Source organism: Cervus canadensis, chromosome X (assembly GCF_019320065.1).
Source record: "Cervus canadensis isolate Bull #8, Minnesota chromosome X, ASM1932006v1, whole genome shotgun sequence".
Taxonomy (NCBI): domain Eukaryota; kingdom Metazoa; phylum Chordata; class Mammalia; order Artiodactyla; family Cervidae; genus Cervus; species Cervus canadensis.
In genome coordinates this window covers 136279269-136305567 of record NC_057419.1, presented here as the reverse complement: position 1 = coordinate 136305567, position 26299 = coordinate 136279269, and the positions used below count along the sequence as shown (strand labels likewise).

Here is a 26299-nt window from a genome sequence, read left to right as displayed (position 1 = left end):
TTGATGAAATCTTGAAGAGAACAATGGAAGTAGATGGCTTATGTTATAGATGTGGTTCTGCTACTTCTTAAACCTTCTGAGCAAGGCTTAAAGTCTTAGCATCTATTTCTTCATTTGTCAAAGAAGGCCATGAATAGTAACTACTTCTTGGGTGGTGACAGATGAGCGATGATCCATGTGAATCTCTTAGCATGAAACCTCACATAGACTAAGTAATCAATAGGTATTAATAATAACAGAATTATCCTTGTTCTGATGCTTTACCATATGTGTACTTACTTCACTGTTAGACTTAGGATCCCAGGGAAGGAATATTGCATTTACACAGATAAGTAGAATTTCAGAATGAAAACTGCCTTCAGATAAGTAATGCCTTTTATTAGGTGCCTTACAGATGGAGCCTTTGGCCAACTTCCTGAAATTTGCAGGAAGAAAGTTTTGGAGCCTCTGCAGTTGTGTGGCTCTATTTGGTTCAGAACAAGGAAGTGGGAAACCACCAGTTGCAACCAGGAAGTTATCTTCCTGCCCACAGGCCAAGCCAGCTAAGCCTTCCTGTTGTACTTGTTTGTTTTCCTTTACTTGTTTTTTATTTTCAAACTTTTATTCTGAAAATTTTCAAGCATATTGGATGGTGAACAGTATGCCAAAGACGGGTATGACCTCCACCTAGATTCAGTGATTTTGTCATGTTTTCTGATAAGCACGTTAAAAGATGTTAAGATTTTAACTGCATTCCCTGCTATGTGACAGGCTTGTGCTGTGGGGCCTCACACAGTGGGCAAAATGTATGCACTGTCAAACCAAGGGCTTATGAAAACAGAAGGTCAGAGTGTAATGACCCTAGGCTCTGGGGTGATGGAAATATATCTATTGTTTTTATAATACAAATTACAGAAAGCAAATCTCAACATAGTTCCTGGATGAAGGGAAAAAAGTAGATCCAGACTTCCATCAACATGGCAGTGTATAACTTCCTTCTAATATAGTCATATAATTGAATAATTTACAGCAGTGAAAAACAGACTACATGTGTCAGCACAGATAATTAGAAGAAGCGCTGTTGAATGAAATGTAATTTGCAGAAGGGGATGCATAGACACACAGAGTATATCATTTATCATTTATTTAATGACTAAACATAAAATAATAATATATATTGCTTGTGGATATATACAAGTTTCATAATATATAAAAACATCAGAATGACTCCCAGCACCTTCAGAATAAAGGCTCCATCTGGTTAAGGAATGGAAGAGATGGTATTCAGGAAGGTTAAATGAGACTTCAACCAAACCAATAATGTTCAAATTTATTAAAGTGAGATGCTGGACACAGAGGTTTTTATTATATTTATACCTTTCTGTATGTTGGGAGATTTTAGTGTTAAAACTAGAGTGAAAAAGCATTGTTTGAAAGGCTTAGAATCTTGAATCACTTTGTAGTTGTAAAAGCTGAGGCTGGGAGAGTTCAGTGTTTTGCTTCTTATATATTTTTGAATTTTATTTAATTATCCCACAGTAGGGTTGGCTTTTTGGTGTACAGTTCTGTGAGATCTTTTTTCATTTTTTTATTATGATAAAATATACTTTAACATATGTAACATCTTAACCATTTTTACCTGTGTAGTTCAGTGGCATTAAGTACATTCATGTTGTTGTGCAAACACCACCACCATCCATCTCTAGAACTCTTTCATTTGGCAAAAACTGAAACTCTGCACCTGTTAAACAATGATTCCCAATACCTCCTATCCCCAGTCCCTGGCAACCAGCATTTCTGTCTTTACAATTTTGACTACTCTAGATAGATACCTCATGTAAGTGGAAGCATACAGAATTTGTTCTTTTGTAACCAACTTGTTTCACTTAGCATAATGTCCTCAAGGTTCATCCACCTTGTAGCATGTATCAGAATTTCTAAGACAAAATGGTCTTTCTTTGTATGTATATACCACATTGTTTATCCATTCACTTGTTGATGGACACTTCTTAAGTTGCTTCCATGTTTTAGCTATTGTAAATAATGCTGCAATGAACATGGGTATACAAATATCCCACAGAACCCCCACGTTCAATTCTTTTGGGTGTATGCTCAGAATTGAAATTGCTGGATGTAATATTTCTATTTTTAATTTTTGGAAGAGCTACCATACTCTTTTGCACAGCGCTATACCATTTTATAGTCCCACCAACAGTGTGTAAGAGTTCCAATTTGTCCATATCTTTGCCAACATTTGTTATTTTCTGTTTTTCATAGTAGCCATTCTAATGCAGGACTTCCCTGGTGGCTCAGACGGTAAAGCGTCTGCCTACAATGCAGGAGACCCATGTTCAATCCCTGGGTTGGGAAGATCTCCTAGAGAAAGAAATGGCAACCCACTCCAGTACTCTTGCCTGGAAAATCCCATGAATGGAGAAGCCTGGTAGGCTACAGTCCATGGGGTTACAAGAGTCAGACACGACTGAGCGACTTCACTTTGACTTTCATTCTAATGGTGTAAGATAGTATCTTACTATGATTTTAATCTGCATTTCATTTTCTACTTTCCCTTGTGATTTCTTTGTTGATTTTAAGAAAGTCTTTATTTTTACAAATTTGTAAATTTTCCCATTTTACAGTTGACTCTTGGATAACATGGTTTGTACTGCATGAGTCCACGTATACATGGATTTTTTTCAATAAATACTATAATACTACACAATTTGCGGTTGGTTAGGTCTGTGGGTATGAAACTTTGGTTACAGAGGGCCAACTATAGAGTTATATGCAGATTTCCATTGCATGGGGTATTGGTGCTCCTAACCCCACACCTCATATTGTTCAAGGGTCACCTGTACTTTTGTTAATGATTTCTAACTTTATCCTGTTATGGTTAGGGAAGATATTTTGTGTAATATCTATCTTTTAACATTTATTGAAATAGTTTGCCACCTGATCTATGGTCTATCCTGGAAAATGACCCACATGCACTTGAGAATAGAAATTTTGTTGTCAGGTAAAATAAAGTGTTTGTTATGAAAAAAAGTGTTTTGTCATAAAACACTTTACAAAACAAAGTGTTTGTTATAAAGTATATGTTTGTTAGATCTAGTTGGTTATTGTCTCGTTCAAGTCCTCAAATTTCTTTTCTTCTGTCTGACTATTCTATCTATTGTTGAGAGTAGAGTATTGAAGTCTACAACTCCTTTTGTAGAACTGTCTATTCCTTCTGTCAATTTGGTCAATTTTTGCTTCATATATTTTGATAGCCTTTTATCAGGTACATAAGTGTTTGTAATTGTCATGTCCTTGCTGTATTGAAACTTTTACTAGTAAGTAATGTTCTTCTTCATCTCTTGTAAACTCTTGATTTATAGCTTTTTTGTCTGATTTTATTATAACCACTTCTGCTCTCATTACCGTTTGCATGGAATATCTTTTTCCATCCTTTTACTTTCAACCTATTTCTGTCTTTGGATTTAAAGTACATTATCTTGTAGACAGCATATAGTTAGATCATATTTTTTTTTATCCATTCCACCAATCTCTGTCTTTCATTTGGAGAGTTTAATCCATTTACATTTAAAGTTAATATTGATAAGCAGGGAGTTCTGTCACTTTGCTATTTGTTTTCTATATACTTTATAAACTTTTGTCACGTATTTCTTCTGTTACTGTCCTCTTTTGTGTTTAGCTGATTTTTTTGGTAGTGTAACAGTTTAATACTTGTTTCCTTTTACATGTATTCTGCAACTATTGGGTTGGCCAAAAAGTTAATTTGGGTTTTTCCATAAGCTGTTATAGAAAAACCTGAATGAGTTTTTTTGGGAACCCAATATTTTCTTTGCGGTTATCATGAAGATTACATATAACATCCTAAATTTATTACTGTTTACATTGAATTTGTATTGGCTTAATTTCAATAATATACAAAAACTCTGCTCCTTTACAGTTTCATCACCACCCCTTTAAGTTAGAGATGTCACAAAATTATATCTCTATACAAATATGCCCCCAAACCTAATCATTTTACATGCATTAGTCTCTTAAATTATATAGGAAGCAAAATGTGGAATTATAAACCAAAGTAATGGTAACACTAGCTTTTAGACTAATGTGTTTTATAGAAATGTATTACTCTACTAAATCATGTAGATAAAATTATTCTTTCAAACTGTTGTTACACTAATACTAGTTTTTATAATTACCCATGTCTTTTCCTTTATGAAGATATTTATTTCTTCATACAGCTTTGATTTACTGTCTGATATGTTCTTTCATTTCAGTCTGCAGGACTCCCTTTAGCATTTCTTGCAAGGCAGGTTAAGTCATAACAAACTCCCTCAGTATTTGCTTTTCTGGAAATGTCTTATTTTCCCTATTTTGAAGGCTAACATTGTTGGATACAGGATTCATGGTTGACAGGTTTTTTTTTTTCCTATTTAGCACTTTGAATATGTATCAGCCCATGCTTTCTGGCCTGCAAAGCTTCTGATGAAAAATCAAATTACAATATCAGTGTGGGTCTATTTCTGGACTGTTCTGTTTTGTTGACTGATATGGCTTTTCTTGGCCAGTATTGTATTGTTTTGATTACTATAATTTTATACGTGTGTGTGTGTTAGTCACTCAGTCGTGTCTGACTTTGCGACTCCACGGACTGTAGCCTGCCAGGCTTCTCTGTCCATGGAATTCTCCAGGCAGGAATACTGGAGTGGATTGCCATTCCCTTCTCCAGAGGAACTTCGCAACCTAGGGATCGAACCCTGGTCTCCTGCATTGCAGGCAGATTCTTTACCATTTGAGCTACAGGGAAGTCTATAATTTTGTATAGTAAGCCTTAAAATCAGGTAGTGATTCTTTCATCTTCTGCTTTTTCAAAATTATTTTAGCTTTTCTTTCTTTGCCCTTTCATATACATTTTAGAGTCAGTTTGCTTTTGTCTACAAAATATCCTTCTATGGTTTTGATTAGTATTGCATTGAATCTATAGGTAATTTTGGTGAGAATTGATATCTTTTTTATGTTGAGCCTTTCAATCCTTGAATACAGTATGTCTTTATATGTTTAGATTTCTAATTTCTTTAATCAGTCTTTTGTAGTTCTTAGCATATAGATTTTGTACATGTATTATTAGATTTGTACCCAAGTATTTCAGTTTTGGAAGAGATAATGTAAATAGTATATATTTTTAAAAATTTGATTTCCAGTTTTACTGTACTATTATGCAGAAATGTTTGTGTGTTGACCTTGCAATGCTTTAACTTAGCTAATTATATATTAGTTTTAGCAACTAACCTTGCTAATCATATATTAGTTTTAAAAACTTTTTTCTTGATTCCTTGGGATTTTCTACACATACAATAATTCTTTGAAAACAGGGACAGTATTATTCCTTTCCAATCTCTATTATTTTTGTTGTTTTACTGCACTGGGTAAGACTACTGGTATGATGTTGAATTGGAGTGCTGAAAATGGGCATCCTTGTCTTGATCCTGATGTTAATGGGGGGAGCATTTGGTCTTTCATCATTTAGTATGATTTTGGGCATAACATTTTTTAGATGTCCTTTGTCAGGTTGAGGAGTGCATGTGTGCTCAGTCATGTCCAACTTTTTGTGACCCCATGGACTGTAACCCACCAGGCTCCTCAGTCCATGGGATTTCCCAGGCAAGAACAGTGGAATGGGTTGCCATTTCCTACTCCAGGGCATCTTCCCTACCCAGAAATTGAATCTCCTGGGTAGGGAGGTCTCCTTGATCTCCTGCATGGGCAGGCAGATTCTTGATCAAGATCTCCTTGATCTCCTGCATGGGCAGGCAGATTCTTTTACCACTGAGCCACCTGGGAAGCCATCAGGTTGAGGAAGTTCCCTCCAATTGCTAGTTTATTGGGTTTTTTTTTATCATAAATAGGTGTTAAATGTTGACACATGCCTTTTTGTATGAATTGATATGATCATACACTTTTTATTCTTTACACTGTTAATTTGGTGAAATTCATTAATTGAATTTCACATATTGAATCAACCTTTCATTCTGAGGACAGACCCTTTTTGGTCGTGGAGTAGTGTTCTTTTTATATTGCTGCATTAGATTTGCTAACATTTTACTGAGGATATTAGTGTTTGTGTTCATGAAGATTTTAGTTTATTTTTAATTTTCCTCTTTTCTCCTCCTCCTCGCCCTCCTCCACTCAACATCCCCACCTCCCCTTGCACCCACTCCTCTCTTGTTTTGGTGGTGGTTGTTGTTCAGTCGCCAAGTCATGGCTCACTCTTTGTGACCCCATGGACTGCAGCATGCCAGGCTCCTCTGTCCTCCGCTATCTCCCAGAGTTCGCTCAAATTCTTGTCCATTGAGTTGCTGATGCTGTCTAACCATCTCATCCTCTGCTGCCCCCCTTCTCCTTTTGCTTTCAGTCTCTCCCAGCATCAAGGTCTTTTCTAGTGAGTCATCTTTTCACATTAGGTGGCCAAAGTATTGGAGCTTCAGCTTCAGCATCAGTTCTTCCAATGAATATTCAGAGTTGATTTACTTTAAGATTGACTGGTTTGAGCTCCTTGCAGTCCAAGGGACTCTCAAGAGTCTTCTGCACCACAATTCAAAAGCATCAATTCTTCGGTGCTATTTTTGGTATCTGAGTAATAATGACCTTGTAAAATGAGTTGAGACATGCTTACTCCTTTTCAGTATTCTGAACCAGATTGTATAAATATCTGGTAGATTTGGTTACTGAAGCCATGTGAGTCTTATTCAGAATATTTTTAACTACACATTTTTATTGAGATATAATTGACATATAACATTATATAAGTTTCAAGTATATCATATAATGGTTCGGTATTTGTGTATATTGTGAAATGATCACCATAGTAAGTCTGGTTAATATCCATCACCACACATAGTTCCTTTTTTTTTTCATGTGACAAGAATTTTTAAGATTTGTCCTGTTAAGCAACTTTCAAATATCCAGTGCAGGAACTATAGTCACCATGCTGTACATTATTTCACCATGACTTACCTGTTTTACAACTGGAAGTTTTGACCTCCTTCAACCGGTGTGCCCATCCTGCACTCCTAGCCTCTGGCAACTACCAGTCTGTTCTCCAAATCTATGAGTTTATTATTTTGTTTATTTGTTTGTTTTTAGATTCTCCATATAAGTGAGATCATGCAGTAATTTGTCTTTCTCTGCCTTATTTCACTTAGCATGATGCCCTCAAAGTTCATCCATGTTGTCACAAATAGCTTTCTTTTTTTGTGGCTGAATAATATTCCAGCGTGTGTGTGTACATAATTTCTTTAATAGAACTATTCAGGTTATCTGTTTCATCTTTGGTGAGTTTTAGTGGCTTGTGGCTTTAGAGGAAATTCTCCATTTTATCTAAGTTGTTGAATTATGTGCATAGAAATATTTATAGTATATTCTTATTATCTTCTTAATTTCTGGGGGTCTGTAGTGATATCCCTTCTTTCCTTCCTGATATTGGTAGCTTTTGCATTCTCTCTTTTTATCCACGTCATACTGCCTAGAGGTTTCACAATTATATTGCATTTTTCAAAGGTGAACTTTTGGTTTCATTGATTGTATTTGTTTTTACATTCATTGATTTCTGCCTTTATTATTTCATTCCTTCTGCTTGCTTTGGGATTATTGTGCTTTTCTTTCTCTGGGTTCTCAAGTTAGAATCTTGGTTTACTGCTTTGAGATTATACTTTTTCCTAAAATAAGAATTTTCTGTTATAAGCATCTTACACATTTTCACATGTTGTATTTTAATGTATTTTAATTTTTTGTTCACTTCAAAATATTTTATAATTTCATTTGAGAATTCCTTTCTATAAATTTTCCTTTCCAGGCACTCTGTTCTATATCTTTAGATTCTTGGTTGTAATCAAGTGTTAAATTTAAATTACATCATCTCATGAGAATTTTGTAATAGCTTCATTTATTATGAATAATAATATGATATTCATTTACCTTGCTTCATTAAGGATTATAATAGTTATCATGTATTGAGTTCTTACTATGTCCTAAGTACTGTGTTGATCACTTTACATAGTCTTACCACATCTATCAACAATTCTTTTAATTGGTGCTGTTATTAGCCCCATTTTATTACTGAGAAGACTGAATCACATATTTTTTCTTTATTTTTTAAAATCTTTTTATTATTTACTTATTCATTTGACTGTGCCATGGAGCATGTGGGATCTTAGTTTCCCGACTTAGGGCTTGAACATGTATCCCCTGTAGTGGAAGTGCAGAGTCTTAACCACTGGACCACCAGGGAAGTGCCTGAATCACATATCTTAAGTGGTTTGTCCAAAGTCACTCAGCCAGTAAGTGGTAGAGCTGGGATTTGAATGTAGGTATTACTTCCCTCTTGCCTGGAAAATCCCATGGACGGAGGATCCTGGTAGGCTGCAGTCCATGGGATCACTAAGAGTTGGACACGACTGAGCAACTTCACTTTCACTTTTCACTTTCATGCATTGGAGAAGGAAATGGCAACCCACTCCAGTGTTCTTGCCTGGAGAATCCCAGGGACGGGGGAGCCTGGTGGGCTTCCATCTATGGGGTCGCACAGAGTCGGACAGGACTGAAGTGAGTTAGCAGTAGCAGTAGTAGCATTACTTCCCTGGTGGCTCAGACGGTAAAACATCTGCCTACAATGCAGGAGACCCGGGTTCAATCCCTGGGTCGGGAAGATCTCCTGGAGAAGGAAATGGCAACCCACTCCATTATTCTTGCCTGGAAAATCCCTTGGATGGAGCAACCTGGTAGGCTACTCCATGGGGTTGCAAAGAGTCGGACACGATTGAGCAACTTCACTTTCTTTCACTTTTGATTCCAAACAAAGTTCTTAACCATTATACTACTTTTCGTCTAAATTTTCGATTTCTTGGCTTCTTAATAAGATTGTCAGCTTTCTTGAAGACAAATACTAGGTCTTAATTACATTGATCTCCTTTTCTCTGGGCTTCCCTGGTGGCTTAGACAGTAAAGAATCTGCCTGCAATGCAGGAAACCCAGGTTCAATCTCTGGGTCAGGAAGATCCCCTAGAAAAGGGAATGGCAGCCCACTCCAGTATTCTTGCCTGGGAAATCCCATGGACAGAGAAGCCTGGTGGGCTACAGTCCATGGGGTCGCAAAGAGTCAGACAAGACTTAGCAACTAAGCACATTTCTCTATAGTACCTGGGATGATGTTAACACACAGTAATGGACTAATGGCTGTAGACAAAATTCAGTGAAAGAACTGACGTGACAGAGAATCAAACCCATAACAATTGCCATTTTACCCCAGGTTCTTACCAACTAAAATAACTTAGCATCGTATCCTACATAGAAACAAAAAAAGCTGGCAAAATATTTGTGACAATGGTAATGGCCAAGTGTTAGAGCCGGCCAGAAGGTTTGTAAATGTGACTGACCTGGGGTCCATCTCCAGTCTCTACTGTATGGTTCTGGCCTTCAATCTGTCCTTTTGCTCTCTTTTGACCTTTTTGTCACACTTTGAACTTTTATAACAGTTAAGCTTTCCCCAATGGTTCATGATCCCTCTCCCCTTTTAATCTTGAGGCTTTTAGATGAGCTCTTCACCATTTATTTAAGAAACGTATATCTGAGTCTTAATATATGCCATGCACTTTTTAAAAGCACTTTATATGTATCAACCACTTATAATTTTGTGAGTTGGTACTATTATTATTCCTATTGTACAGATGAGGGAACTGTCACTGGATGTTCTTTATTTTTTTCTGAATAATTTTGTTTATTTTCTGTTTTGGCTCTGCTGGGTCTTCATTGCTGCATGGGCTTTTCTCTAGTTGTGGTGCATGGGCTTCTCATTGCAGTGGCTTTTCTCATTGCAAAGCACAGGCTCTGGGGCACCCCAGCTTCCGTAGTTGTGGTGCACGGGCTTTGTGGATCCAAGGCATGTGGGATATTCCCGGATCACAGATTTAACCTGTGTCTCTTGCATTGGCTGGCAGATTCTTTACCACTGAGCCACCAGGGAAGCACTCTCACTGGCTTTTCTAATGGTTCATTATCCATTTCCAGTATCCAGTAGGTATCTGGGAGGCAGGCTGGAGGTGGTACATAGCAAAACCAAAGTCTTTGACTCTGATCGGGCAATCATTTACCTGTTGGATTGTGCCCTGGGTCTGTAGAAGGCAGTGCAGCTGGGTAGTTGGGCCAGCTTTGCCACAGAATACATAAGGACTTCTGTTGCTCTTAGGAATGATCTTCCCTGCCCCATGGTCTCCTGTCTGGCATGCACACACACCACACACAACATTTGTAATGTTCATATCATGGATTTGAAGTGCAGGATATAGCAGCAGAAACATAGCCTGGGAACTTGATGAAATCTGAATGTGACCTCTCCCTCTGCCCCTTATTATCTGTTTGATCTTGGGCAAGTGACTTAATCACTTGGTGCTTTGGTTTTCTCAGCTATGAAGTTGAAAATGGTACTGATTATAATAAAAACCATGAAGATTCAATGAGATGATGTATTTGAATATTTAGTCCAGTGATTGGCACATGAAATTGCTCAATATATTGATGCATTAGATATTTTTTAAATTAGTGACATGTAAGACCTTTTTCTATATTAAGGATAATTCACCTTTTGGCCTGTATGTAGCTTGTGGAATTGAATTTTGAGGACTCAGAACAAGACTTGTCTTTATCTAGGTTGTTTATTTTGAATCTTGATGTTGACTTTTATCTTCTTTATCTTTGGCCATTCATGGGCCTTTGGGATCAGTTCCATCATCCTCAGGATTTAAGTTTTGGTGCCTTGTGTAAATGACATTCTTTTAAGGCCAGTGGCAAAGCCTGGTACTAGAGGTCAGCTTTACCTCTACTATCAGTGAGATTTTTTTCTCTGCCAGGGTGAGTGTTTTTGCTGTGCCTGTCACTTAGGAGTGTCCAGGGGCAGAGTTGGGCATGTGTTACTTCACCCCCTTAACAGCCGCAGAATGGCTGTTAAGGACCCCTGCTCCAGGCATTGAGGCTTGAGCCAGAGTTTTCACCAGTTTCTGAGAGTATGAGGTGCCTCCTAGAAAGACTCTGTTTTAAAAAATGTACCAATCCAGGGGGGCAGGAGTGACATTGCATTGATGTGCCTCCTCCCTTTTATGGATCAAGCTAAGCCTTCTTAAACTGTAGGACTGCTGGTCTGGCATGGCCTAACAGCAAGCTCCTGACAGTTATCCCCTGAAAGCTCATTAAGCCTGGAGCAGGGGATGAAGAAGGTGGTACGAGAGACCCCTGAAAGCACAAGGAAGGAAAGTGGCACACCGCTAACTCTTTACTTGAGGTCATATTTGCAGTGGAGGAAGGGAGGCGGGCTCTGGCGCAAGATGGCGAGGTGGACATTCGAGTTCAGAGTCAGATGAACCTGGGTTTGCATTGTGACTCTGCTGCCCTATGGCGTTGATGAAGCCACTTCACCTTTCTGAGCCTGGTTTCCTCATCCACAAAATGTGACGAATACTTGTACCCATCTCATAAAATTGCTGTAAAAACTCAGTTGGAGAGTTTACCTAAAGCAATTACTTTGACACTTGCCTGGGATATGTTAAGTGCACATCACCATCATCACAGCATTGCCAGCAACAAGCAGCTGAAAGAAACAGCCTGGGGGAAACCAAAAGCAGCCTTGGTTGGGGCTTGTGTGGTGTCCCCTTGGGGACTCCTTACAACATGGTCTCTTAGTCTTAGGCACAGGTCCGTGAGTTCCAAGAGAAGAGCTCATGTTCTTCTAGGTCCCAGTCAGGGCATAAGAGAGATCCTAGTTATCGTGAGACTGCTGTGAGTGTCTGTGTGTGTGTGAGCTCGCAAGAGTGAGCTTGAGGTCCAGAAGCCACGTTGACTCGGTGGTGGTTGTACGTGACCCATCAAATTAGCTTTTCTGCAGGAGGAACAGACTGTCATTCTTTGCTTCTCCCTCAGTCATCAGGGACCACTTGCCTTGAATGATGAGGGAAGCTGCTTCAGCCTATTCCCACAGCTCACACAGATGGAGTTTGTTCCTGACCTGCTTGTTCTTGACTTATAAAGGGTTCCTAGCATGTGTTTTAACAAGTCTGGATTTGGGAAACAGGATCACTACCCAGTGCTGGAGACCAGTGGTTTTCTCCTTTTCTTTTTTGTTTTGCTTTCTAGTCACAGAACCCAGTATGTAAAATAGACAAAAGAAAGCTTGGAAAGCTGCCACTTCCACCCCAAAGGTGTTTCTAAGAAAGCGAGGAAGCCCATTTGCGAAACACTGAAGTTGTCTTCCTGGGTTGTATTTGCTACCCTTTTCCTGCCTAGGTCTCTGTTTGGGGAGAAGGATTGGACCTGGCTGTGTAAATAAGCAACCTGGCTCTGAGAAATAGGTCTCTACTATAATAACACAGTCGTGTAATAACACCTGGCTCCCGCAGTGCCCCTTTGTTAGGCTGCCTGAGCCACAGCAGTTGGAGCTGAGATTGGGACGGACCGAATGTTTAGGGAGCCCAGAGCTAATTATGCAATGAAGTGTTGTAACCAAAGCCTGTTCACCAAGCGTTTAGGGGATTTTGAGGCGACACTGGTGCTCTTCAGAACATTTCAGCTAATGCAAAATGTGCTGCTTTTCATTTATTACGCATGTGTGCCAACTCCAGTGTTCTGTTTCACTCACACAACCTCTTGTATACATGCTCTCCCATCTGGCATGGCATAACCTGACACATTTTTGTCTGCCTCTGCATCACAGTCAGAGTATGACCTGCACTTTATCTTTTTTCCTCTCCAGGCTACAGATGCACATGTTGAATGGAGCTCTTCTTGCTCTGCTATTTCCTGTGGTGAATACGCGTCTGGTAAGTGGCCCCTTCTAGAAATATACCAGCAACATACAAAATGGTATTTGCTTGCTCCTATGTTATCCAGTGCTTGTCCTCATCCTTAGGTCATGTCCTCATGTGAGTTTTTATTTTTTTAATCTTTTTTATTCAAGTATAGGTGATTGGGAATATTAGTTTCAGATGTATAGCATAGTGATTCAATGTTTTTAATAGGTTAAGCTCCATTTAAAGTTATCATGAAATATTGGCTATATTCTCTGCGCTATGCAATATATCCTTTTAGCTTATTTATATTGATCATGGTAATTTCTACCTTTGACCCCTCTGTGTAAGTTTTTACATGTCTACACATTCAATGTTGAGATTTGATGCAACCCTGTTTGGATGTAATGGAGTTTGTTGAGGGTGAGAGTATGGTATGGAACTCGGGGGCTTTAGTAAGGGTTTAGGCCAGAACCAGAACAGATCAGAAAAGCCTACAGAAGCTTTTGGAAGGGTTTGGTGAAGAGAAAGGAGGCCCCACCCATTCAACCAAAGCTTCCAGGTGTTCTAAGGGCCTCCAGTGTGGATTCAGCCACATTAGTCCAGAATAATCTACTGGGGAGCCTCAAAGGCAGCCTGCTTTGCCAGAGACACCTTTGGGCAAGAATTAGATTTCTTCCCTGTTGTCCCAAACCCACAGAGAAGTCTGGCCCACACATCCCCCCAGTGGCTAGCAGGTAAAACCCCACTGTGGCAGGTGCCTGGGTGCTAAACCAGTACAGAGAGAAGTGGGAGTATAGGGCTTGAGTGGCCAGGCCCTGTCCTTAGACTCCCATATGTGTGGCTGCAGAGGGATTAGCAGGCTGGCTGAAAAAACTCAGGGCAAGAACTCACATGTGAAATACTTCCTACTGCTTTCTGTTTTCATGACTTAAATTTGCCTCATGTGTTAGTATCACAGTTTAAATCTCAAAATGATAATCATTGCTCTTTGGATAGCATTTCATAGTTTACAAGGTCATTTCAAATATCAGTTGTGGGAGGTAGCTATTAAGTTGTGTGAGGGCTGAGTATTATAGCCTCTTGTTATAGAGGAAGAAACTGGCGTTCAGAGAGTCCATCAGTAGAAATTCTTTTCTTTCGCCTGTCCCTCCTTTGTCCTTCCTTCCTTCCTTCCCTCTCTTTCCCCCCTCCCCCTTTCCGCTTCTTCCCCTCTCTAATGGCAGATTTGTTATTCTATTTGTTATGACCCCCAGTACTTTCTAAATAAATGTCAAGCTTTAGTCAGCCAGCTTATCAAGAATGTCCAAGTAACTTTCCTTAACATCAAAATTTCTTTGATGAACTCTGTGTTAACTAGCGATTCCAGTCACTCTGGTAAATAATCTCGTATTCCTTTTCAAAAATAAAAGCTCAGGATGGTGGCTCTGTTTGCATATGTCTTGACAATTGGCTTTGGTCTGGTTACTTTAAATGGCTGGGACCCCTCCTAGGCTACCCTGACCTTCAGGACTTTTTACTTTGCAACCCCTTATTTGAGCTCAGATTGACAAAATAAGGCACAGGAAGGTAGGCAACTCTGTAAGCCTGATGATCTAATTAGGCAGGAAGTCAATTCTGGACATTTTTTGCCCTTTCTTCCTTCTTGGCCCTTGATGCTTTTTAATCCTCTTTTTCCTCCGTAGCTATAATGAGGAAACAAGGAAAATAGAATGAGCTAATTGGTGTGTATACCAGTAATACAAACGTGTATACACTCATATATAAAGACAGTGAGGGAGTTAGAGGAAATTTCCACAGTCAGCTAAAGGATGTGGATCATCAGTGAATTTCCACGTGGTCTTCTGCTCTATGCCTTCTTGGCACTGGGGCTTGCAGCCCAGCTAAAGAATGTCCAGCTCCAAGTTCCTCCTGGTTCTTGATCTTAGAAGCTGACACCTTAGAAGAAAGAAGATTTATTCCAATGGCCCATATTACAAGTAAGTACTCTTCACTACCAGGATTTCAGAGTAGGTCTCTTTCTGACTTCAGATGAAGTGCCTTAAGGGCAATTTCACTTTTGTTTCTTGGAGGGAAGGAGGGGAAATGTATCATGGAACTATTATTTGATTATCAGAGAGGTGAAAGCTTGTCTGAGCTAATCTTCTAGAGGGGAAATGTGCTTAGTTGCTCAGTTGTGTCCGACTCTTTGCAACCCCATGGACTGTAACAGCCTGCCAGGCTCCTCTGTCCCTGGGGATTTTCCAGGCAAGAATACCAGAGAGGGTTGTTGCCATGCCCTCCTCCAGGGGATCTTCCCAACCCAGGGATCTAACCCAGGTCTCCTGCATTGCAGACAGATTCTTTACCATCTGAGCCACTAGGGAAGCCCAGAGAGGTAATTTAGATGGATAAATGACTTGCCTAAGAAGCCAAGGTGGATGCCCCTAGAACCCAGGTCTCCTAACTCAGACTTCAGAGCCCTTTTCCTTTGTTTGATTGACATTTAGGGTGAGTTTGAATATGAATGCTAGTGAATTAAGACGCTGGAGATGCTACTTAGCTTCTCTCCAAGTAGAAGAGTTGGGTCATAGGCTTCTTTGATAAGTTGATGAGGACTATAGAGCCTCTTCCCAGATGCATGAAGACAAGTTTGCATACAATTTCAGGAGGGACACAGACTGCCACCTCCTGCCCCTTTCTCCCAGAAGCCCATCCATGGGTTCCTTGTTGAGATCCCCCAGCCCCAGCTGTCAGTAAGTAGTCCATGGCTTGGAGAATAGATGAACTGCCTAGTAGCTCCTTGTATAGCCAGTGGTTTTTCGGTCTGATGGTGATGGGGTTCCTTATCTATACACATGACTTTGCAGACAATGTTTCAGGCTAAACCACCTCCTGGAAAGTGCAAGCCAAGACCTGGGAGCTAAGCAGGGTGCCCATGGAACTTGGTTACATATTAGCTTTTCGGTTACAGCTCTTACCTTGTAGAGCTGTTGATCTGATCCTCAGAATGAGGCACGGGACCCAAGCTGCATTCCAACCCTGAGCCTTTTACCCTCAAATGTCCATGACAACTTCTTATGAAGTATTCTGAGCAAGGGAGAAAAGAAACTGCAAAGTGTGACAGCCCCTTCTCCAACCAAAGCCTCTAGCCTGGCCTATATTTATGTTTGCAGCCATCTGTCTTCTACTAGAACAATGAGACGAATGATAATGATTCTTTTCATCAAGTTCCTTTCTTCATCAAGGCTCAAAGCCTCTAGTATATTATTATCTCATTATCAAAAATTGCCCCTTATTGTGTAGCCATGTTGATCTGTTACATTAGTTCCTGTTTTCCTCCTTTACCACCCCTCCCCTTTTACCCAGTTCCTGTTCTCTGTTAGATGGTTCTCTTGACTGTTCCTAACAGACTGAGTGGAAGAGGTTAGTAATGATTTTTTCCATTCCTGGGGCGGCTGCTCCTTATCCACCATCATGTTTTTGGGATGTAACTGCCGCCGGCACACCTTGTACCCATGTGTGCTGCTGGGAACACTTTGCTGTCACGGATGCAAATCGGCTTGAGAATCTTACTCTTTGCTAATTGGTACATTGAAACGTGCTAATTGACCTAGAAAAGTTATTTCTGTGAGTGGCAAATTGAGCTATTTTAAAAAGTTATAGTTTGGGTTTTGGACTTGAACTAGGGACAGAATGTCCCTTTGCTTTCTTGACAGTACTTAAAATAGAAAAAGCTTGTTTTCAAAAGAGGCCTTAGCTTTCTGAAGAATTGATTCAGGCAAAATTGTGCCTCAACCTTCTACAAAGGCCAGTGTGTTTCTGATCAGATGAACGCAAAGTGTATGGGGACATGGAGGGTGTTGAGAAGGCCTGGGGTTCCACCAAATTCTAGGCACTGGCCTAGAATAGGTCTAATTACTGCCTGTATTTTGAGATTAATCTTTGAGAGTCTTACAGAATGCCAGCCCAGCCATACCAGTCAGTCCAAATTTTTATTGAGCACATTTTTTGTTAAATATTGTGCTATATGCTTCAGGAGATGCAAAAGCAACCAGAGTTCATTCCCAGCCCTCAAGGAACTTGTGGTTTAGTTAGAAGGATAAGGCACAAATGCCTTAGACATGATTGCAATATTAGAGTCAAAATCTTGAGAAAGGAGCAAGGCAATACAGGCTTAATCGCTAAATTGTAATTGTTTCAAGATCTACAAAAATGGGAAGAGGATTAATATCAGTATTTATTGAGCATCTAATGTGAATGTGTGCCAGGTAATTTATGGATATTCTTATTAAATTCTCACAAGAACCTGATTTTTCCTGTGAGGAAGCTGAGGTTTCGAGATGCTAAATGACTTGCTCAGAGTTACATGATTTGTAAGTACTAAAACTAAGTCTAAAGACTTTGAGCTCTAATGCACTGCGTCCTAAAGAGGTCATTGGATGAGGTGGTCCAGAAATGCTCCATGCAGAAGTAAAGCCTGAACCAAGCCTTGAAGGGCTATTAGAATGTGCATGCAAATTGCAGAGGAAGGTGACAGTTCAACTAAGGGACCAGAGGTATGGAGGTAGGAAATAGTAGACTCTCCTTGACAGTCTAAAGAGCAGGATGGAGAGTCATGAACTCCAGTTTGTATATACTTACTGGCCACTTACTGGCCAATCACCAGAAGACATCCTGTGACACTGCTTCTGTCACGCCTTTTAGCCCTTGGAGTGTTTTGATTTTATGTGTACTTACTTACGTTTTCCACTACCACTAAGAGTTCTTACACGGAGACAGAGCTTTTCAACCACAAAATCTTTCACAAATAGAAATATGTCACCCTAGTAGAGTTATTGAGAATATAGCTCAGGGATCTGATTTTCCAGGTTCATACCCTGACTGTGCTGCGTGTGAATGAGAGGGAGGGAGAAAGGGAACTTGGCTAAGTTACTTAACTTGAATGGGCTTCCATGCTCTCATCTATGATATGGAGGTGATCATAGTGCCTCCCTCCTAACGCTGCTCTGAGTATAAATCAGTTAATATGTGTAAAGCATGTAGCACAGCACCTGGCAGATGGGAGGTCCTCCATCAGCCTTAGTTGTTAATTATTAGTCTTTGATCTTCACAGAAACCCTGTGAAAGGTGGGTATTATTAGTGTTACTGTACCAGGTTCATTTGCCCAGTGTGCAGGAAGCCAAATGCTGAGATGCTGAGGTTTGCCCTACAAGGCAGCCAAGCGAGGAGAACCAATCTCAAATCCACCTCCCCCAAGTTGAGGGGTTTAGTATATTTATGGGACAAGGAAGCAGGGTGGTCTGAGGCCTGGGGAAAGATGGTTGGAGGCAAGAAGGCGGTGAAGTAATCAGCGTTCTGTGCAAGTATAGCTGAGTTACATACTTCTTCTTGAGATGCATGTTCAGAAAAATGGTGACCTTAGCATGATCTGAGGATGGAGTTTTTGGCCCTCTGACATCAAAAGGTAATCCATCAGATACTCTCAGTCTCAGCTGAATGGTGAATGGTTGATGGTCTTGACCACTTTGAAATGGGCTAGACTAGCCCCATGTTCCTGAAAAAACAACTGAAGCAACCATTACTATAATGTCAGAGCTGTTATCTATAGTGGGTGGCTAAAGGAGTCTTGTGATATATTGTCTAAGCTATACACAGCTTGGAAGGTATACAGTTTGCAGGAACAATTAAGGAGAGCTTGGTCTGCGAAGGCAGGTTATAGGATGTTACTTATTAAGCAAGTTGTGGTTTAAGAAATCTAGCTGATGCCTGTCCTTGGTTTCACTTGTTGTTGTTATTTAGTTGCTAAGTCATGTCTGATTCTTTGAGACCCCATAGACTGTAGCCCGTCAGGCTCCTCTGTCTATAGAATTTCCCAGGCAAGAATACTGGAGTGAATTGCCATTTCCTTCTCCAGGGGATCTTCCCGACCCAAGGATCAAACCCATGTCTCCTGCATTGGCAGGCGGATTCTTTACCACTGAGCCATCTGGTTAGCACTGCCATTTAACAGATTAAACCTTAGAAAGTTTACATAACTTGCTCAGAGACACACAAGAATTGACAGAACTGGCCTGAGAACGTCTGTCTTTCTGACATGAAAGCTCAAGGGTTTCCTTCCACCTCTTTCCTGATTATTTTATTTGATTTTCAAGTATTAAGCCAAGTCAAGTTTTTGTGTAAATTTTATACAATATCCATTAGAGATTCTTTTGGAGGACTGATATACTTTCAGGATTTTTTTAAAAATATATGCTCCTTGAAAAAACCATTTAATCAGACAAGTATAAAGAGAAAGCCAATCTTTTTTTTTTTTTTTTTTGAAAGCCAATCTTTAAACCTCATCAATTTTCAATCCTGTCTCCCCAGGGGTAAGTTGTGTTAACTGTTTGTATATGTTTCCACACTTTTCTTTTGCCCATAAGTGCAGATGGAGATGTTCACATTTCTGGGGGTGTTGGTTGGTTTGGTTGTAGGTTTCTTGTGCAATCGGCATTGAACTATAACCATTCCTCCAGTGTATTTTCCTTTAACCTAATTGTAGAATCTGTAATCTCTTCAGGTGTGGACGTAGCTCATTGTTTTCCAATAACTGCTAAGCACTCCATAGTTTGGTTGAAGTGTATATTCAGCCTGTTGCCAGGCTCCCAGGCCTGCATCATAACTAGTGTCTGTGGGCAAGGGTAGTGTCTCTTGTGGTATCTGCTCCATGCAGGACACCCAGCACATGGTGGTATCCACAGATAGAATAAATGAATTAGCCCATCAACCTGAGTGTCTGTATTGCAGAGAAATTTCAGGGATCTTTTGCACACATGTCCAGGACGATGTCTTAGGTGTGATACCGGAGGGATGAGAGATATTTTTCCCAAGTGAATTATTTTTAAACCACTTAAAATAATGCTGTTTTCCTGATGACAGCAAAAGACATATTTAGTGATGAAAATTTGTGAAATACAGGAAAGTAGAAATAAAAAATAAGTACCATCAATGCAAAAGGGCTTATTTTTCAACATATTAAAAAAAAGAAAAACACCAAAAAGCATGAGGCTTTTGTGCCTCTGTCCTTGCAATTGTGTAAATGTTTTCTTTACAAAAGTAATATCTTCATAATAGCAAATAAAGCAAATACAGAAATATACTGAAATAGGATCATTGAATAGTTGACAGATGTTCATATTGTTTGCAGCGTATTCTCAAAGTCTTCTCGTCTCTGTGTGCTTGTTAAGAGTTAGTATAATGTAGTGGTCAGGTAGCTTGACTCTGGAGTGAGCAGATCCTTGCTTTTATGGCTGGCTCGTCTGTCTTTATCCATGTGATCGTGAATAAGTTACACACTTCGGTGACCTTGTTTTCTAATCTGTAGATGGGTGCTTGAACGAATGGAGATACGTGGGGTAAGCACTTAGTCCAGTGCCTGGCACACCGTAAGTGTTTAATTAAGTGTCAGATGCTCTTGTTACTGCTACTCCAAATAGATGTCGAACTGGGCTCCTATTGGCCTGTGCTATTTGATGTTAGCCTTCAGGGCCTTGGCTCCAGCTCCCTGGTTGGGTGATGGTGATGTGAAGAGGGCTTTGTTTCTTTTTTTTTCCCATTTATTTTTATTAGTTGGAGGCTAATTACTTTACAATATTGTAGTGGTTTTTGAGGGCTATGTTTCTGAATTAGCTTTGCCGAGTGAGATTAAAATTCCCTGGCCGGATTTCTTTTCCACATTGACTAGCAGCACCTTTGTGTGTGTGTGTGTGTTTCCCAGACAGACTGTTAGATTAGGGAACTGGCCAACTCTCTCTCTACTCCCTCCTGACAGGTGAATTAGGCCCACTCCTGGTGTTCCTTCCCATTTGAATGAAATGTCGAGACCTCTGAGTTTTCCAGTAACACCCAAGCCCCCCACTCTCGGGGAGAGTGGCAGCCATGAATGAGAATGACAGGTAGCAGCCTCTTTGCCTCCAGAGTTTAATAGTTCTTTGCACTAGTTCTGTTTTCTGAAAATGCGATTAGAAGGCACAGCCTCTGACTCTTCCACCCAATATTTCTCCCTCGTCCTCGAGCCATTCCCCCAAGCCATGTTTCTTTTTTGTTTTTTTAGATCAAGCAGGCAAGATTTATTGAGCAAGTCGTAAGCAGTACAGTCTCGGGTGGTCAGTAGTGTTTCTTCGTGCAGTCAAAGCCTTATCTAGCAGGCGAGTTCTGTTTCCCCAGTCTGTGTGGATCAGTGGTTCTCAGCCCTGACTGCACCCTAGAAGCAACAGAGCCAATTTCAAAATGTAAGCATTTTCCAGAAGCACCCCAGGCAATTCCAGTGTGCAGGCGGGGCAGCACTGCTTAGGGCCCTGCCTGGTCTCATGCTGTCGCTGACCGCTGACGTTGGGGCTTTGACTGAGTTAGTTTCATTCCCATCAAGCATCAGTTTTCCCATTTGTCAAATGGTCTCAGTGATATCTGCTCTGTCTACCTCACAGATACGTTTTTGAAGAAAAGGTAGCAGATAACAGAAGACAACAGAAGAATTAGCAAAGAACTTTGAACATTTAAAAGCACTCCACAAAGAGGCAATGAATCCTTGCGTCTTTCTTTCTCCCTGTAGTCATTTTTTTGAGGGGAGGTGTTAATTGAGATAAAATCTACATAATGCAAGTTTATCCATTTGAAGTGTACAATTCAATGTCTAATTCAGTGCATTACAGAGTTGTACAACCATTGCCACTCTTTAATTTTAGAATATTTTCGTCATTCTCCCCCACCCCCACCAAAAGCATTAGTAATGTCTCTCTACTCCTCCCCTCCATAGACCCTGGCAACCACTCATCTCCTTTCTGTCCCTATGGATTTGCTTGTTCTAGATATCTCATGTAAATGGAATCATATCATATGTAGCCTTTTCTGATTGACTTATTTCACTTAGCATAAAGTTTTCAAGTTCATCCAGGTTACTTCATTCCTTTTTTTTTTTTTTTTTTTTTACTTCATTCCTTTTTATGACTGAATAATAATATTCCTTTCTACAGTATACCACATTTTTTAAAAATTGAAGTATACTGTATCTACAATGTTGTGCCAGCTTCAAGTGTACAGCACAGTGATTCAGTTTGTCAGATTCTCTTCCCTTATAGTGGGCATTACAAAATACTGAGTATAGTTCCCTGTGCTATATTGTAGGTCTTTGTTGGTTATCTTATATTTTGTTTATCCATTCACTCATTGATGGACGTTTGGGTTGTTTCCACCTTTTGGCCATTGTGAATAGTGATGCTGTGAATGGTGGTGTAAAGACATCTGCTTGACTAGGCTTCCCTATTGGCTCAGACGGTAAAGAATCTGGCTGCAATGCAGGAGACTTGGGTTCCGTTCGTGGGTCGGAAAGATCCCCTGAAGAAGGAAATGGCTACCCACTCCAGTATTCTTGCCTGGAGAATTTCATGGACAGAGGAGCCTGGTGGGGTACAGTCTTGACTGCTTTGGGGTACATACCTAGAAGTGAAATTTCTGGGTCATATGGTAACTCCATGTTTAAATAACCTTTTGAGGAACTGCCAGATATCTTTCCAAAGTGGCTTCCCTTTTTTTTATTCCTACTAGCAATGTATGAGGGTTCTGGTTTTGCTGCCTCCTTGCCAACAATTGTTATTACCTGATTTTTTGCATTTTATTGATGGCATCCTTTAAAATACAAAATCTTTAAACACTAATGAAGTCTAATTTGTCTTTGACTGCTTGTGCTTTTGGTGTTATGTCTAAGACACTAGTATCTAATCAAGTTCATGAGGTCTTAGGAATATCTTCTAAGAATTTCATGGTATTAGATCTTGTATTTAGGACTTTTTATATATCATGTGAAGAAGGGGTCCAAATTCATTCTGTTGATGTGGATATCCAGTTGTCCCAGCATTATTTGTTGAAAAGACTCTTCCCTGTTGAAATGTCTTGGTGAAGTGAAGGTGACTCAGTCATGTCCGACTCTTTGTGACCCCATGGACTATTCAGTCCATGAAATTCTCCAGGCCAGAATACTGGAGTGGATAGCCTTTCCCTTCTCCAGGGGATCTTCCCAACACAGGTATCGAACCCAGGTCTCCCACATTGCAGGCGGATTCTTTACCAGCTGAGCCACTTGGAACTCTTATCAAAAATCAATCAAATAGGGTTTATTTCTAGACCATCAGTTTTATTCCATTAATGTATATGTCTGTCCTTATGCTGGCACCACACTGTCTTGATGATCACTGTAGCTTTGTAGAATGTTTTGAAAGTGAGAGGTGTGTCATTTAAATTTGTTATTTTGTTTCAAGATAGTTTTGGCCATTCTGGGGCCCTTGTATTTCCATATGAATTTCAGGATCATCTTTTAATTTGTTGCAAAACAGCCAGCTGGGATGCTGATAGGGGTTGCCTTGACTATAGAGTAATTGCAGGGATATTGTCATTTTAACAATATTAAGTATTTCAATCTATGAACACAGGATGTCTATCTATGTATTTAGGTCTTCTTTAATTTTTTTTCAGTGACATTTTGTTAGTTTCTTGGAATATAGATTTTGCACTTTTTTGGGTTAAATGTATTCCTACGTATTTTATTCTTTTTGATGGCTCTGCAAATGGAATTGTTTTCTTAATTTCATTTTCAGATTGCTCATTACAGTATAGTTCATTTTTCTGTATCGATCTTATAACCTTTCAGAACTTTTTTATTACTGCTAATAACTTGTGTGTGTGTGTGTTATTTTTTAAGATTTTCTGTAGATAAGGTTGTGTTGTCTATGAATAGAGACAGTTTAACTTCTACTTTCCAATCTGGATGCCTTGTATTTCTTTTTCATGGCCAATTGCCCTGGCTACAATTTCCAGTACAGTGTTATGTAGAGTGGCGAGAGTGGACATCCTTGTCTTATTTCTCACCTTAGGGGAAAAGCATGCAGTCTTTCATCATTGAGTATGACTTTAGCTGTGAGTTTTTTGCATATGCCCTTATCAAGTTGAGGAAGTTCCTTTAGTAACTTTTAATAAATATCTGTCCTTGGGGAACCGAGGGTAGTAGAGTTTTTTAATGTTGAGATACTTAGTCATTCACAGTTTAGAATTGCTTATGGTGAGAAATGTCTTTCCAAAGAAGGCATTGTAATGCTTCAGGGTTTAAAGTCATCTACATGCAAATTAAAGAAAGGAATCTTAAGCATGTTTAAAAGAACAGTCAAAGCTTATAGAGTTTCTTTTTTTAATTATTTGTTTATTGAAGGATAATTGCTTTACAGAATTTTGCTGTTTTCTGTCAAACCTCAACATGAGTCAGCCATAGGTATACATATATCCCCTCCCTTTTGAATCTCCCTCCCCATGCTACCCCTTTAGGTTGATACAGAGCCCCTGTTTGATTTTCCTGAGCCATTCAGCAAATTCCCGTTGGCTATCTGTTTTACATATGGTAATGTAAGTTTCCACGTTACTCTTTCCATACATGTCACCATCTCCTCCCCTCTCCCCATGTCCATAAGTCTATTCTCTATGTCTGTTTCTCCATTGTTGCCCTGTAATAAATTCTTGAGTACCATTTTTCTAGATTCCATATATATGCATTAGAATACGGTATTTAACTTCCTCTTTCTGACTCACTTCACTCTGTATAATAGGTTCTAGTTTCATCCACCTCATTAGAACTGACTCAAATACATTGCTTTTTATGGCTAAGTAATAGTCCATTGTGTATATGTACCACGACTTCTTTATCCACTCATCTGTCGATGGACATCTAGGTTTCTTCCATGTTCTAGCTATTGTAAATAGTGCTGCAGTGAACAATGGGGTACATGTTTCTCTTTTCAATTTTGGTTTCCTCAGGGTATATGCCTAGGAGTGGGATTGCTGGGTTATATGGTGGTTTTATTCCTAATTTTTTAAGGAATCTCTATACCGTGTTCCATAGTGGCTGTATCAGTTTACATTCCCACCAACAGTGCAAGAGCGTTCCCTTTTCTCCACACCCTTTCCAGCATTTATTGTTTGTAGACATTTTGATGAGGGCCATTCTGACCGGTGTGAGGTGATATCTCATTGCAGTTTTGATTTGCATTTCTCTTATAATGAGTGCAAAGAGTCGGACACAGCTGAGTGACTGAACTGAACAGAACTGAATAATGAGTGATGTTGAGCATCTCTTCATGTGTTTGTTAGCCATCTGTATGTCTTCTTTGGAGAAATGTCTGTTTAGGTCTTTTTCCTACTTTTTGATTGGGTTGTTTGTTTTTCTGGCATTGAGTTGTATGAGCTGCTTGTATATTTTAGAAATTAATCCTTTGTCAGTTGTTTCATTTGCTATTATTTTCTCCCATTCTGAGGGTTGTCTTTTCACCTTGCTTATAGTTTCCTTTGCTGTGCAAAAGCTTTTAAGTTTAATCAGGTCCCACTTGTTTACTTTTGTTTTTATTTCCATTACTTTAGGAGGTGGGTCATAGAGGGTCTTTTTTTTTATTTATGTCATCGAGTGTTCTGCCTATGTTTTCCTCTAAGAGTTTTATAGTTTCTGGTCTTACATATAGGTCTTTAATCCATTTCGAGTTTATATTTGTGTATGGTGTTAGGAAGTGTTCTAATTTCATTCTTTTACATGTAGCTGTCCAGTTTTTCCAGCACCATTTTTTGAAGAGGCTGTCTTTGCCTCATTGTATATTCTTGTCTACTTTGTCAAAAATAAGGTACCCTTTAGGTACCTTTAGGTGCATGGGTTTATTTCTGCACTTTCTGTCTTGTTCCATTGGTCTATATTTCTGTTTTTGTGCCAATACCATACTGTCTTGATGACCGTAGCTTTGCAGGATAATCTGAAGTCAGGAAGGTTGATTCCTCCAGCTCCATTCTTATTTCTCAGGGCTGCTTTGGCTATTTGGGGTCTTTTGTGTTTCCATATGAATTGTGAAAATTTTTGTTCTAGTTCTATGAAAAATACCATTGGTAATTTGATAGGGATTGCATTGAATATGTAGATTGCTTTTGGTAGTATAGTCATTTTCACAATATTGATTCTTCCTACCCAGCAACATGGAATATCTCTCCATCTGTTTATGTTGTCTTTGATTTCTTCCATTTGTGTCTTATAATTTTCTGTGTACAGTTCTTTTGTCTCAAGTAAGTTTATTCCTAGATATTTAATTCTTTTTATTGCAATGGTGAATGAGATTGATGCCTTAATTTCTGACTTTTCATTGTATATAGAAATGCAAGTGATTTCTGGGTATTGATTTTGTATCCTGCAGCTTTGCTAAATTCACTGATTAGCTCTAGTAATTTTCTGATACTATCTTTAGGGTTTTCTAGGTATAGTATCATGTCATCTGCAAACAGTGAGAGTTTTACTTCTTTTCCGATCTGGATTCCTTTTATTTCTTTTTCTTCTCTGATCGCTGTAGGTAGGACTTCCAGAACTATGTTGAATAATAGTGGCGAAAGTGGATACCCTTGTCTTATTCCTGATCTTAAGGGGAATGCTTTCATTTTTTCACCATTGAGA

The 26299-nt window shown here is 39.5% G+C and overlaps 1 protein-coding gene across 11 annotated transcripts in view; it reads left to right on the top strand.

Annotated features, from left to right (window-relative positions):
- The window catches only part of TMEM164 (transmembrane protein 164), a 171964-nt gene that overhangs the window by 82876 nt on the left and 62789 nt on the right, over nucleotides 1–26299 (top strand). For all 11 annotated transcript variants that reach the window (XM_043460115.1, XM_043460101.1, XM_043460107.1 and 8 more), the window contains one exon: nucleotides 12782–12848. In XM_043460115.1, coding sequence (XP_043316050.1) covers nucleotides 12789–12848 — 60 coding nt within the window. In that variant the 5' untranslated portion in view covers nucleotides 12782–12788. The remainder of the gene's footprint in view (nucleotides 1–12781; nucleotides 12849–26299) is intronic.